Here is a 15534-nt window from a genome sequence, read left to right as displayed (position 1 = left end):
TACTACTGCAACATCAGTAATCGTATGAATCAATGATACTGTATTTCTGTTGTATATCCACCACCCGCTGATGCTTTGATTACTGACCGCGATCCCCTACTCTCTACGTGTCACGCTATTGCATGATAGGCTTGTTTACTATGTGACCCATCTGACCCCCAAACTGAGTGAGCTACCAGATATATGCCTGTTCTGTTCAACTGCCCACACGCCCCGCGATAATCCTTGTAGTCCACTGATGCTCCCTGTGCTGCCCTATTCGCCATATGCACCTTCTTGGCAACATACCATCAGAAGGTACCGCGCCTGGCCCTGCTTTTGCTCTCATCACTGTCTCTATATTTCCTACACCTAATGATATAGAAACACTCACCCAAACTAATGATCTACCCATCAACTCAATTAATGCTAATTCTTAAAAACGTATCCACCTAATGTCCCACCTTCACGGCCACAAGCCATGCCATCACTTTACTTAGCGCTTATATGCCTCACGCAGAGCCTCTCTAAGTCAGTACATTTGTTGACTCACCCTTTCCAAAAACACATGGGCTCCTTAATAGAGCACAGTATGATCACCTCCCGCCTAACTGTCGTCTAATCTCCCACTGTCACATCACATCTCACATTCAAGATGTCTGCCACCCTGCCTCAATTCAGACCTACCCCATCCTCAGAGGCTACCTTTACTTTGCCTCGACTCTGATCATAATTACCTTCAACCCAAAACATTATCGTATGCCACAATAACTAAATATCACGCCAATACGCCCCCATCGAACACCAATGCCCAGTCTCTCCAACCAGCATTCAACTATACCTGGGACCTTCACCTTATTTCCTACACCGCTCAAAATACAGACTAGGTTCTAGATCCCATCGCCGATACCCCACACGGGATCAAGTCAGTGCTAAAGCCACCACATCCACTGTCAACACTACCTTGCCATCCACCAAACTGACTATAAAAATAGATTGTCACCCACGTCCAATAATCTCACCACCACCATCAAAGCAGGCCTCATAAATGCTAGATCTCTCCAGGCACAAGCTCTAGACATAGACATTATAACACTTCATGATCTGGTCTTCATTGCCATTACGAAAACATGGTTAAATCCTACGTCAGGTCCCTCACAAGCCTTGGCTATACCAAACAACTATTCCATCACACGATCACAAAGAAACACCAATACCTCGAAAGGAGGAGGCACGGCATTCATCTAAAAAACAGCCTTAGAGAATGATCAATAAGCAACCTCTACTGTCATCAGAATGATTATCCATCAAACTAACCACATCTACCCATCACCATGCGTTTGATTTACCGCCCCAAGGTCCAGCTTCCACATTTGAAAATGACGTATCACACCTGCTATCGGCCAACACAAAGTAATTCCCGAATCATTATCATGGGTGAACTCAGGTTTCAAAGATTCAAAAGATACTAAAGCCTCCTCCCTTAAGGACACCATCTCAGAATTAGGATTCACTCACCATATTATCTGACCTTACCATAACAAAGGAAGGATGGTAGATTGGCTAGCAGACATTAACTGTACCATACTATCCAATTCCCCTTGTGCATGGACTGGCCACCACCTTATCACGTTCACCATTAATAAGGTCACACCCTCTTCACAAACTAAAGCACCGGCCAGGATGACCAGAAGTAAACGTAATCTCACATTAGAGAATCTAATACCTCTCCTACGAGCAATTACTCGCCCAAATAAGCTGCATTCTGACCCTATAGTATTAGTTGATCTGTAAAACGAAACAATGCTTAAGGCTATCAACAGTATAGCACCCCTTAAACTACAGAAAGCCAAACCACGAGCCCACAAACAAATGGTACACCCAGCACCTTAAGTCTCTCTGGAAAGCAAAAAGAGCAGCGGAATCCGCCTGGAAAAATGCCCCTTCTGATTCCAACAAGAACAACTTCACTGCAGCTTCCTATAATTACAAAGTAGTTATCACGCAAGCAAAAAAAGACTACTTCAATGACCGTATGTCCAGAGCCAATTTCAACATAAAAGAATTATTTAACATTCTGAAACAACTGGAATCTTCCGTCTGACACCCTATACCTGTACGAAAGATGCCACTTGGTGTACCAACATACAGAACGCCCTCAAAGACAATCACCATGCTTCTAAACAAAATAGAAACCAAGAAAAACTTTACTGACACGTTTACCCCACAGGATAAACCCTCTCCCCCTAATCGGAACATGCCTCAATTCAATGTCAAACCTCTCTCCAGAGGTGGAGTTGATCATATGTAAACTCAAATCATCTCATTGCCAAGGGGACACCTGTCCAGCCTCGCTTGTCAAGGAGGCGGCTAACTAACTTTCCCCTTTCATTACATCTTTCATTAATGCCTTATTTGAATCTAACACTGTACCTAATAATCTAAAAGATGCCTGGGTAATCCTGTTAATGAAAAAAAACATACCTTAGATCCCAATAATCCATCTAACTACAGACCCATTACGACAGTTCCCTTCTTGCTAAAAATACTGGAATGAGCAGTTTACCTACAAATACAGCACTACCTTGAAGTCAATTTGTTAGGACTCGGGCAATCAGGATTTAGACCGAGACATGGGACAGAGACAGCACTCTTAGATCTGAAGACTCAAATTCAAACCTTAAAAGACAAGGGCAAATCTGCCCTACTCCTCCTACTTGACCTATCCGCTGCACTTGACCTAGTGAACCACAAATACTGTGTAAACACTGGTCATCTGCCGCACACTTCTTGGACCAAGCCAACGCATGGATTGAATCATTCCTGAGTAATAGATCCATGAGGGTCTTTGCACCTTCAGCAACAGCCCTACCTACGCCAGTGACCTTTGGGGTTCCACAAGGATCCTGTGTTTCCCCAACACTCTACAATGTTTTCACGAAGCCCCTTTTTGATATTCGTGACTATCTGGGCGTCACATATACCAACTATACGGACGACACCCAGATACCCATCCCCATCACTGGTGACTACATTGTAGATAGTAAAACCCTTAATGTCATTTACAGTACCATACAAATTTGGATGGCAAAGCACAGGCTTTGTATCGACGACGAAAATACTGAATTGCTTCTCCTTGGCTCAACATCTAAACTGGATAAACTAGGGTCCATATTCACCTCATTCAATATCCAAGGAAATATCATTAAAGTAGCAAACAATTTGAAAACATTAGGCATCTATATTGACTCTGCACTTACACTACTGAGACAAACCAACGTTCTAGCCTCCTCCACAGCCTATACATGTAAGCTTATCACTGCCTGCTGTCCACACCTGTCGAGAGCCAACTGTGTAACAGCAGCGAGAGCGCTAGTATTATCGAAGTTAGACTATTGCAATGCACTTTACTGGGGCACATCACAGCAAAATACTAACAAAAATGTAAGTCATGCAAAATCATGCCATCAGGGCAGCATGCAACATCCCTAGGAAACATATTACGGCATCTAGACAAAACATAAAATGGCATAATATGAAGCAAAGAATTTACCTGAAATCCTTCACTCACTCATAAATGCCTTTATAACCAATCACCTACTTATCTGTCTCACACCTTCTCCCCTCACACCTCGACCGACCAACTCGCACTGCACAGGCAAACTGTCACCATTCCTTGCTTTTAACAGCACGCAGGAGGCATCAGCTTCCGAGTCCTCGCTGCTAAGAAATGGAATGCTCTCCCCACTTCTATAAGAGAAGAACCATCCTTCTCCCGCATGAAGTTAAAAAAATCAGCGCTTTGACCAGAACCTCAAAACAAGCTGCTCTATGAACTGAACTTCACATAAAATACGCCATGTCTGTTGTAATTTTTTTCCTTCTGTCCTTGCAACCATTTACCCCTGCTTATATGCCCGCACTTGTAAATAATTGTCATTATATTGTGTACCTCCGTCACCTTTGATTTGCCTGTATTATGCCAAGACTAGCGCCCAGTTGCCTCAGGGCTCGGCTGCGCTTTACAAATAAATGAAATACAAAATACCTGAAGCGGATAGGCACTGCTTCTGAGGTGGGTTGCTACTTCAAGAGGAGTTGCCCCTACCACGACCGCAGGATCTGCGCATTCCTCTAGGGTAATTCTGGGAGGACCGACCCTGACCATTTCCCTATAAAGTACCTTGGTTCTGGTTAAAGTTGGAACCCCTCTGAATTTTGGCCACGTTAGCAACAAAAATTGCCGTTTCCCCTCTGGCCAGTAAGTTTATTGGTCAGTTGGCCCAATGACGAGAGTATCTTATTAATCTTTGGCTGTCTTTAAGGAGTCCTCGACGGCCTTGCCAAAGAGCACACTGGGCTCAACGGGCATGTTAAGGGTGGCTTGCGTCTCTGGTTTAAAACCAGATTGGCGCAACCAAGCGTGCCGCCTGATAATTGTCCCATCAGCTATTATCCTGTCGGCGTTGTCAAGATTGGTTTTAAATAAGCAGCTTGACACTGCCTGCCTTCTGCGGCCACCTGGGCTAGCTGAGACTTAAGTGGTTCCGGGCCGATGACATTAATGCTGAGACCTCATCCCATTTGTGGCAATTGTAGGTAGCCAATAGGGTAGAATTGTTAGCAATCCTGGTATGGAATGCCGCAGAGGCGGCCATCTTTCTGCCCATTGTATTAAGTATCTTGCTTTTCCTTTCAGGCAGGACCTCAGAGGAAGCTAGGGGAGTACCAGCCCTTTTCCTTGTTGTAGTAACAACTAATGAATCGGGTTTCAGTTGCCCTCTGATGTATAGCGGGTCAGAAGGGGCAGGTCTAAACAGTTTCTCTATGCAGGGGTTCACTGCCCGCGTAAGATTAGGGGTCTCCAGCTTTGGCTGCATCTTTCGCTGAATGAATTTGAGGAGAGGGATAAACTGAGTCACAGCTTTCTTATCTCCCAAGATTTCATCTACAAAATCTTGATCTAGTTCTACCTGTGTAGCTATTTGAAAATGGTCTGCAGCCAGGATGATCACTTTATTAAGAAAGGTTTGATTGTGAATGTGCGAGTCCATGACTGGGGGTCCCGATTAACAGGAGAGTCCATGATGTACACATTTGTCTCAGGGTCCTCATAATCCCCGCAATAAGGGTCTGTTGCCTCTTGAATAGAGAGGTCATCATTAGAGTCCGGGTCATAGAGGTCAATGACTGTGCCTTGCACTGGAGTCTCGGGGCGAGACTTCTTAGCAGGAGGTTGAGCGGGGATCTGCAACCCAGAGGGTGCTTTAGTGGGGTTAGGGGTGGAGTGGAAGCTTGTGAAATAATTGGGGTCCTTTTCATAGAAGTTGGCCATAAAGAACATTCTCCTCATGATCCTGTCTATATCCTCGGCCAACCATTGGGCAGAACTAGGGATGAGCAATGGTTGAGAAGGGAGGCTTAAATCTTCAGGTGTGGGAGGAAGTAAGGTACGGTAGAAGGAGGAGCCTTCTTTTTCAGGTTTAAGACAGTGAATCCTGAGATACAGGTTCTTTACTCTTGTGAGTGGGCCTAACATCCTGAGATTTCTCCCTGTGAGGGGGTCTTAGAGGATTTTTTCTTTGACTCCCTCTCTTTACCCTGGTCCCCTGAAGTGTGTTTGACTAAGTGGGCCAATTGCGACTGTATGGGGTTTTGTAACTGAATCTATGCAGAACGTCGAATTTCGGTTGCGGGCTGAAACGGAGCCTCTTCAGCGGAAGATCGGCCCCGGTAATGGTTTTTCACATGACGTCTGTACAGTCTTTCGACGTCCGGCCCGAACAAGAGTGCCCCAAGACGTTGTGCCCTGCCGTCCACTCGACATGTGTAGAGTCTCAGCCATGGGTTGTTTGTTTAGTGGAGGATGAAGTGATAGCACTTCCGCCGCCGGGTGTTGTCCCCATAACAAGGCCGCCGGCCTGTCTTCTGGGGTTGGGGGCCTGCTCTTGGGTAACCGGAGTAACCCTGTCGCCTTCGCCGTCCGATACTGCAGCATTGCTGCTGTTGCTGAAGGCACCCTCCTCTTCCATGGCTTCGAGCTGCGTGGTGGGTCCAGCGTTTAGTAAGGTGGTCCTTCAATGTGTTGGGTTTCAAGAATCTACACACTCAACAAGAACCCTCAACGTGGTCACGTGGGAGACACAGGTTACACACAACGTTTTTATTGACCCAAGGAAACTTTTTAATTGCACTTGGGGCACAATTTAAAGGGGGGCCTTTCCATAACAGAATATATCAGCAGGCAGGCGAACGTAGTGTATGTAAAAGGGTATATAGATTCTAGAATGACCACTCCCCCACCCTCCCTACTAATTGGGCTGAAGCCTGTAGCAGCCTTCCAAGGTCAGTGAATATAAAGGATAGTAAGAGTAAACTATCATTAATTGATCAAAATAAATGGTGATATGCCGAAGGAGAGATGGCGGAAAAAAACAATCTGAGGGACCTCGACGTGTGAAGGACCATGGGTACAGTGGATGTCATCAACCTGGAATCCATTATGGAGGATGTCACCCGAATGGCACGATATTCTGGATTCACAGTAAACTATGGGAAGTTGGAAGTGTTCCCCCTGACAGATCGCACACTCCACCCTCAAGGAGCCTTCCCGCTACAGTGGTCACCAGGCCAATTCAAATACCTGGGTGGGATTACCTCCAGGGACAGAGACAAGTTGATGCCAGACAATCTTATGGCAGGGGCATCAAAGCGCGCGAAATTGGTGACGTGGTTCAGACTGCCGTTGTCACTCGCTGGACGACTGGCATTGATAAAAATGGTTCTGGTGCCCAAACCATTATACACTTATGTCAATGTGCCACTCTGGCTGGGGAATCAGTTCTTCAGGGAATTACACAGACATGGCTAGCTTCCTGTGGCACTCAGGAGCAGTCAAGAAATAAATGGGAAGACATGGTGAGGCCTTACGAGCAACGAGGGTTCACAAATCCACATATGGATGTGTACTGCCTGGCAGTACTGGCTGCCACTTATTGGTATTGCACGAAGGAGCTCACAACACACGCCAAGTTGGAGAAGGCAGTGGGGAATGTAGACATGAACTCTGATATTGGATACCACTTACACTGATGACCGTCGATATGCACCTGTCCAGACAACGATGATCGCCTAGAGGGCCATCTTCAAGTGGCTAACAGGGGACATTTTACTGATGGCTGCCACTGTGGAAATTCCCGGTTCTTCCCCCACATGGGACACCACACTGGAAGCAGACTGGGCCAAACTGGGCTGCAGGGGACCTGTTCCCGGGAGGCCAGTTCTTGACACCATACATGGCGAGCTGAACACAAGGGTACACCCATTGAGATGCTGCAATATTGCAGAATACGAGCTGCTGTGCAGGCTAGGTGGGAACGTTACCCAGTGGAGCCCGCGGAGTGCGCCCTGGTTACTCTAATAGCTAATTTGTATGGCTGTCGCCGATTGCTTTCCACCCTATACCATAGAATCATAGCAGAAACCCCTGTGAGAACAGAAAGCCCAAGAGAAATGGGCGGTGGAAGTTGAGATGGGTGTCTGAAGTATGATGGAGGTCCAGGTGTATATTTACAAAGGGCGTGTCTAAGAATACGAGTCTAAAGTTGATTCAGTACAAAATATGATATATGCTGCACTATATTCCCTGCAGAGGTTGGGGAAAATGTACAATGAGCACAACGGGTGCTGCCCAAGGTGTGGGTCAGAAGTGGGGTGCATTCACATGCTGTGGTCTTTAGCTGGGGCATTTATGGAGGGAAATATATGGGATACTATCCACGGTGGTTGATACAAATCTGAACATATCCCTGATGAGCATGTTATTTGGGGAATGGAACGGAATCCCTGAGCGTCGCTTGTGAGCCTTCCTGAACATTGGCTGCATGGTGGTAAAGAGGTGCATAATATGCAAACGGGCAGACCCGCACCCCCACTGTGCAGAGCTGAAGAGGGAGTTAACATGGGTAAACGACTGAAAACCCATACATTGCATTACTACCGGCCACTTCCCTGCCCGACATATGGTGCGAATTACGATCTTTCCTCGCGAAAGACCAAGCTAATGAGACATAGGCCCTGTACCTGCAATTTAAGACTGACTATGCTACATTGTTGATGTAAAACTGTACTATCATGCCTGCTTGACATAAACAAAGTTTTTTTTTTTTTTAAAGTGATTTATCTGCATTTTCAAAGGTTCGTGAATCAGTATAACAACCATTAGTGGATTTGGTTACCTGTAGTAATTTAAAGAGCTCCTCGCTCATCTGATCATCAGTTAGGTCTCCAATAGATTTGAGAATCTCGTGGAAGTACGTGCACAAGGTAATTATAGCTTGTTGAGACTCAAAGAAGCTCTGGTGCTTTGATTCCATAAACACATCAAAGTCACAGATTGGAGGACTGTTTGAGAAAAGAAAAAAAAATACTATTTGAGAAACGAGAAAACCAAACAATTATTAAACATTTGTTTTAGTGCATTCCAGTTATAACCTTGGTTGGAACAGCCCTGTAACAGTTACATTTTGCAAAAAACAATTCCAAATGGAACATAAAATGTCAGAGCCATGCCAGCAGTACAATGTACTGGAGTAAAGTGATTTGGATCATCAGTAGGTCCAGGCCAAGGAATAAAACCAGGTGACATTACCAGTCTAAGGATACATGGCTGAAGGGGATAATGTTTAGGCAAATGTCCTTCCAAAATATTTTAATGTAAGGTCGAAGCTGCTCTCTTTGGTTGCATTAAAGTTGAAATGTTCTTCGAACAACGAGATTAAAAAGAATCTTTCCAGGCACTTAACTGGATCCCATCTCCTAGTCCCCTTGGTAATCGGAACCGCATCATTCTGCAGAATATGTAGTCTTATTAGGCATCCCTTGCTTGCTCCGTCTAGAAGGGTGTTGCAATAGTCCAGTCTTGGCATAATAACTGCTCTCACCAGTATTGTGCAGTTAGCTATTGATACATAAGGTTTTACTAACTGGAGCAATCAAAGATGATATTGTGCTTTCTGGACTATGCTACTAACATTGGTTTCTGCGCCCAACGATGATTCCAATGCAATTCTTTACTTTGGGTAGTACTTTAATATAGTGATTTTCTATATAGAAACCCTCATACATCTCAGAGAGCTTGGCATGTGTTTGCATAGATCCAAATATAGGAAATTCAATCTTATTTGTGTTTAGACAAACCATTATTGATCGTCCAATCTCCTATAGCCTCGAACACTTTTTTTTATACTCTAGATAGATCTTTTTCGTAAATCCTGCTCAGTTCAAGGATTAACTGGGTGTTTGCATAGTTGGAAAATCACAAACCATGTGCATCCAAAACGTCACATAACGTGCAGCAGAAAATATTGAAAAGAATCAGGGAGAGCCATGCTCCCTGAGGAACACCGCAATTGATGAACTCTGGCTGAGAGCATGCCTTAACCCAGACTACTCTGAATTTCTCAGAGAGAAAAGACCTAATCCAGTCAATCGCTCAATTGGAGCAACCTCCATAGTCTGCCAGTTTTGCCTGTAATTTTTCCTGATCTACAAGGTCGAAGGCTGCTGATAAGTAACATCAGCAGCCCCTGTCTTACTACCGTCGATGAGCATTTCTGCCTGTAGATCAAGGAGGGCAGTCTCTGTACCATGGGACAATCTAAATCCCGATTGTTGGGGTGAAGAACTTCTTGATTTTCCACATATTTTTTAAACTGAATAGTGGCAAGTTTATCGACCATTTTCAATAAGAAGGTTGAATTAGATATAGGTCTTAAGTTCTTATAATCTTTATGATCCTGTCCTAGTTTCTTTAACAAGGGGGTGACCTTCACCAATACTGGCACGTAGTTATTAGTAATGTGGCGTCAGCGAAGCGTAATAGAAAAGGAGTGAAAATGTCAAGTTGCTCCAGTAGGATTCTTGCAGGGATAATATCCTCAGAACAGATAGTGGGATGCATTGTTCCGAGTACCTTCATTAATTCACTGCTTTTGATAGTCTTGAAGGCAAATGGGCAAGAAATCCTCTGCGTTGTGGTTTTCACATCTATAGGCACTGCCTTGGATGCATGTGAAGCTTGATTTTGTACGATACTGGCTTGCGCTACCTTTATTTTCTCATTTCCTTCCGGTATAATTTATCTAACTCTTTCAATGCATCTTTACTCTCGCGTGACTGTAATATTAACCAAACTCTTTGTCTTTCTTTTACCCTGCATTCTGCCAATTCTGTTGTGTACTGTTTGATTTTTCTCTGACAACCTTCGGTTTCAGAGGGGTAGTCTTCTCTAATAACTTAGTTATACATTGTTCATATTTTGCTGCTAGTATGTCAAGAGAATCTCCATCCCTAGTGGAGTCCATGAGTATTTTAAGGCAGATCTCTAGATCAGACGCCTTGATATTAAGGTTCCTACTGTCAACTTTCTTTATGGGATTTTTTCTTTGCGCGAGAAAGGGAGGAGAAAAAGATGAAAGCCAACAAAGCAATGGTCAGACCATATACATGGTTCAACCATCGGCGATCTGGCCGGTACATTTCTTTTTGCAACCCAGTCCAGGGTATTACCCTGTATGAGTGAAGATGGGTGGGTAATGATTATACAATGCCAATTTTTTCAAAATTCCTTTGTCATTTACAAGACCCTCATTGATGGTAGGCTCTACTACTCTAAGTTATAACCCTCCTACCCCTCTTTTAGTGTAAATTAAGATCTAGCACAAGATTATCTGTGGCATTCGGGGAAAAGGACACTCAACAGCAGGGCACTGAGCATAAGAAGATTGTTTGTGAGAGGCACCACCCTAACAGACATAAGTTAGGATGGCGCCTCTATGAAACAATCTTATTGTACTCAAGATACAGGATAATTACATAAAATACTGAAAGTCGCCCAAAAACTAAAATTTTAAAATCAGTTTATAACCCAAATTGCCCCTCCTAAAGAAGGTGCTCCTCTTCACCAGTTGGCCTCCACCAGGCCCTTAAACCTTTCACACTGGGACTCTGCTCTCCGAGGTGCTGGGCATGTCTTTCAAATTGGATTTCGTGATTCTATCTTTTGCCCTTGCTAGTCCCTGGTGGGCTGGCTCACTGCACTTCTCCTAATGTCTTTCGACTTCAGATCAGTAGAAGTGTGAATTTCCCAAGAACTTTGAGGAATGTTTATCTGTAGCCTCCTTTCATTTTTGTCTACCACCCCCACACCCCTTTCTTTTTGTTCTTTTTGGAGTACCTTGCAGTAATCCTTCCATTGCACTATGTTCTTTACGAATCATCAATAAATATAAAAATGTATTTTGCTGATTAGATGCTCCTCCCTTTTGTTATCCACTTAGACAGCTTTCCTGGTTTGTTTGTTACGTGAAACCCTTCAGTTAATCAGCAGGTTACACAATCAGCAGATTGAATGCATGCCTAATGCCCATCTCGGTGCTTTACCACCAAACGAAAATAATTCAGCATCCTCATTGCCCAACCAGTAACCAATGTTTTCTTACTCGAGCACACTGCATAAGACCTGCAAATGAGATTGAAAATGTCATTGGCCAGCTCCCATTCAAAGTCGGAAGGGGAAGAGAAGGATGGTGTCTTTGTTCCCAGAACAGCATCAGCTTCCGGGAAATGTGCATAGGCATAGAGGAAGATCTGGGGAGCCACCCAGCTGCAGAGCCAACACATCATGGAACGGAGAAGGCTTTGTTGTGCCTGAAGCTGCAGAACAGACGCACAGAGAACCGGGAAAGTCCCCGGTTAAGCAAAGAAGTAACCGCAGCTCCTGGGAGACCAGTGAAATAGAGACAAGACCCTGCAGATAAAAAGGGTGGGGCCCTTGAGGGGTGGGCAGACCCAGAGAGCAAGTAAAGCTATATCTACACATTAACCTTTTCAGATGTTCTTAAGTACTTTCCTTACAGTTTAATCTGAGCTCATAGTGCACATACATGGGGCAATAAGCACGCCTCAAATACACAATGTGTACAGGTTGATTAACTCTAAATGTTGTCATTTTTTGGTGCTGTTTTTCTTCCTCACTTTAGTTTCCCTGTATGGGCCTCTAATTTGCATGCATAGTGCATTTTTACATGTATTTGTTCTAACACACAACAAACACACGTGTGTGTGTGGTCAGTTTCCAATGGTCACCCATTTATTCCATGTTTAACATTACTGAATTTATTATTTTATTATCAGAAATTACGAGATTCAAAATATTGTACTTCTATGGTGCATGCTGCAACCATTGCCTATATGCATGTATGATTAGGTTCCTCTACCAACAATACTAGAATATAATGATTTGGTTTACATGAGAACATTAATACATTAAGTAGGTCATGATAGTTCTCCCAATCACCCCCAACATCTTGTTTCCAACATTATAAACTAAACCCCTTGTAGGGACGGTTTATTAAAATTAATTGAACCACCACCACCAGCTGAAGGACCTACACAATAAAAAAAGCACAGTACTTCAAAAGACAATGAGAAGGATCAAGAAGATTAAGTAGAGGAAGTGCCTACCTCTAGCACCCAGAGGGGATAATGGGCGTGGCAGTTCTTTACCACAGTTGTTAATGTACCAAAGGCTAAAGCTACCAAAGTGAAATGCACCAAGTGCACCCGCAGATTACTTGGACAGTATTCCTACGCGCAATGCTCTCAGAAAGCTTGTTCCTTTCTTAGCAAGCAGTAGACAGTCTTCCTCGACCAATACTGTAACAACACAGCCTACTTCTGTTGTACACAAACTCCCACCAGCGACCTTGCAAGGGATAAAAGAGGCTGTTGATCCGGAGCAATTTCAAAGTGCTTTTGAAGCTGTAATCAAAGAGCATGAGAAACGCTGCCCCTACCTTAGATGGAACAGTCAACATCTTCCCCAGTCCACCTATCCCTCCATATTAGTGGTTGGTGCCTCTTCTCTCATTTCCCTCCCCACCTTACACTAACCTGTTAAAAAAAAAAAAAGTTCCCTTAGGAACCACCTTTCACAGTGAAACAAAAAAGATATATATATAATCTTATAGACTTCATCTACTTTACATTTTTCAGTAAAGTAGATTGACTCAAGATCCTTCAACATTTCCATTAGCATTTTGTGTTACGCTATTGGGAATAATGGGCAATTGTATACTAGAGAAGAATATAAGAAGGGACAAACAATTTTCTGTCCCAAATACGTTTTAGCACACAATTAGTACCATAATCGATGGACCTGTATAACTTTCCGCGGTCTCCAGTCCCCTTGCCAGGACATGGTCATGAAAAGAACTAGATGGCACGTGCACACCATTGCACAGGGCAGTCCTAACATTTTTAATTTTATATATGTAACACTCCCTCAATGCCCGCTTTCAAACAGTCACACATCCATCCACCAATCACTTCCAAAAACTGTACATATAAGCCCATCAACATATTAAGCTTCCACACACCAGCTGTCACTTAAATCTTCCACAAATCTTGTGCATCTGCATTTCCTTTACTTCTACAAAAAAAAAAGAATGTACCCAGTGATCATATAAATGCACATATGCATTGCGCAGTAAGAGAAGTGCATTAATATAAAGGGCAGTACAGATGGGCAAGTGCTCATGAGAACCCAGGGGGAAATTGAGATGAGATGTCAAGGTGGGACACCACTGGATCAGAGGAGCCCGAAGGGTGCGATCATCTTAACCCCAACATCCCTTTAACAAAGCTTTTTCTATCAATTTAATAGGTTTTTATAAGAAAATGTTTCATGGTGTTTCATATTAATAACTTATATGCAGTAATGTAAGAACTATAAACCTTTAAGTAATTTTTTTTGCAACACATACTTATGTGTCGTTTTCAGCAGCGCATGCTAGGGTAGAAATAATCGTTCAATTGCCTACGGCATAATGCTCCACCATGACCCCAGCCAAACCACCCCTATTCACTGCACCTAGCCCGCATCAGAGCTTTGTGTCCACAATACCCTAATATAACCAATGCCAAAGGCTCATGGTTTGCCGCCATGACCTGTCTCCAAATCCATGGGGCATGGACTTCAGCCATGCCTTATTCCCCAAAAAACAAATTACAATATACATTTCTCCTTGCTGACGGCCAGGCCCATTGCCTAGACACCAATGTTATATCACTGCGTTGTGTATTTGCATTTTCACACTTTCAAAACAATGCTTTTAAGTTCTTGCTGACCCCTCCTAGGGCATATTTGCTGCAATCCCATCCAGAACTTCAACCTGTACCCACAAGCAGATTTTTTGTTCCCATTCAAACCTAGCCCAATTTCGAAACATACTACCACATAGATGGTCCCTGTTGGCCATGCCCACTTAACCCCATTGCTGGTCCCTCGTGGTCCTGGCCAGTAGTCAGATTGTCAATGTGGCCACTGCCCATGGCCACAGGCCCTTAGTCACCAAAGGTATATCACTATTGTTTGTACCTACATTATGGCACTTTTCAAAAAAATAAAAGCCGGACGCTTTTGCAAAACCATGCTTTCAGGTCCTTGCCAATGCTCCTAACAAGAGTTTGCTGCAAATCTGTGCAGGTTTTATTGTTTGAAAAGTGTCCAAATGTATGTACATAAAATAGTCCTATAACTTTGCCCCCACTTGACAAAACCCATTATGAATTTGCGCAAACATTCAAGGTTTCAATTCTATAATCTTTCTGAAAGCTTTTCTCCATTCGTCAAACGGCAACAGTCATAAACCATCTAAAAATGTTGACCCCCTCTAATTGACAAAATCCCACCAAACGTTGCAAAAAGATTCATATGGAGGTCTAAAATCTTCTTGCAAACCTTCGTGCCAATTCGTCAAATGGCACCACATTTATAAGTCTTTAAAGTATTTTGGGGCCCCCCTACAATTTTGTTCCCTCTTCACAAAACAGCACCACACTTTTTAGAGCCATTCAGATCTAGAATGAAATACCCAAATTTCATGCGGTTTCATTGAGTGGCGCCAAAGTTATAAGCCATCCAAAAACTGCTTTTCACCAACCCTGTAATGCAGAAATAGGTATAGATGTCGCCGAACATATGAGTTGTTTGTGAATATCACAGCACTGCCCCGGAAATCCGGAACTGTTCACAGACATCAGTGTTGGAAAAACCACCGGTTTATTGGACCTTTTAAGGCCATATCCCAACCTCATCACCCCTCACCTCTCCAGAGATTATTTTGTTAGTTTAACAAGTGCAATGTTGTGTGTTTTAACATGTTTTTACCAGGATGTTCACGGACAACAGATGCGGTCCGTGAAACCAACATGGCGGGTGTTTCAAAAAAATGACTCTTCGCGCTTTTCACCATCCAATCAGCGGGCGCGTCTGAAGTCTAGTGTCCGGAAACCTCACGCCACCCTCTGGACCAATCGGAGGCCCGTCCACGGACCGAACCCAGATATCACTACCAACTTTTTGGATTTACACCAAAATCACAAAAGCATGCTTTCGGGTCCAAGCCAGCGCTCCTTCCACAAATTTGGTGAAAATCCATCCAGCGGTTTGGGCTATAGCGTAAGTTTTTTCCCCCCATTGCCTCTATGGGT

The 15534-nt window shown here is 43.7% G+C and overlaps 1 protein-coding gene across 10 annotated transcripts in view; it reads right to left on the bottom strand.

Moving 5' to 3' along the window:
* The window catches only part of ARMT1 (acidic residue methyltransferase 1), a 440514-nt gene that overhangs the window by 85561 nt on the left and 339419 nt on the right, over positions 1 to 15534 (bottom strand). For all 10 annotated transcript variants that reach the window (XM_069628307.1, XM_069628310.1, XM_069628315.1 and 7 more), the window contains one exon: positions 8217 to 8382. In XM_069628307.1, coding sequence (XP_069484408.1) covers positions 8217 to 8382 — 166 coding nt within the window. The remainder of the gene's footprint in view (positions 1 to 8216; positions 8383 to 15534) is intronic.

Source organism: Ambystoma mexicanum, chromosome 12 (assembly GCF_040938575.1).
Source record: "Ambystoma mexicanum isolate Mex_15411 chromosome 12, UKY_AmexF1_1, whole genome shotgun sequence".
In the NCBI taxonomy this organism is placed as follows: Eukaryota; Metazoa; Chordata; class Amphibia; order Caudata; family Ambystomatidae; genus Ambystoma; species Ambystoma mexicanum.
This window is presented reverse-complemented; position numbering and strand designations above follow the sequence as displayed.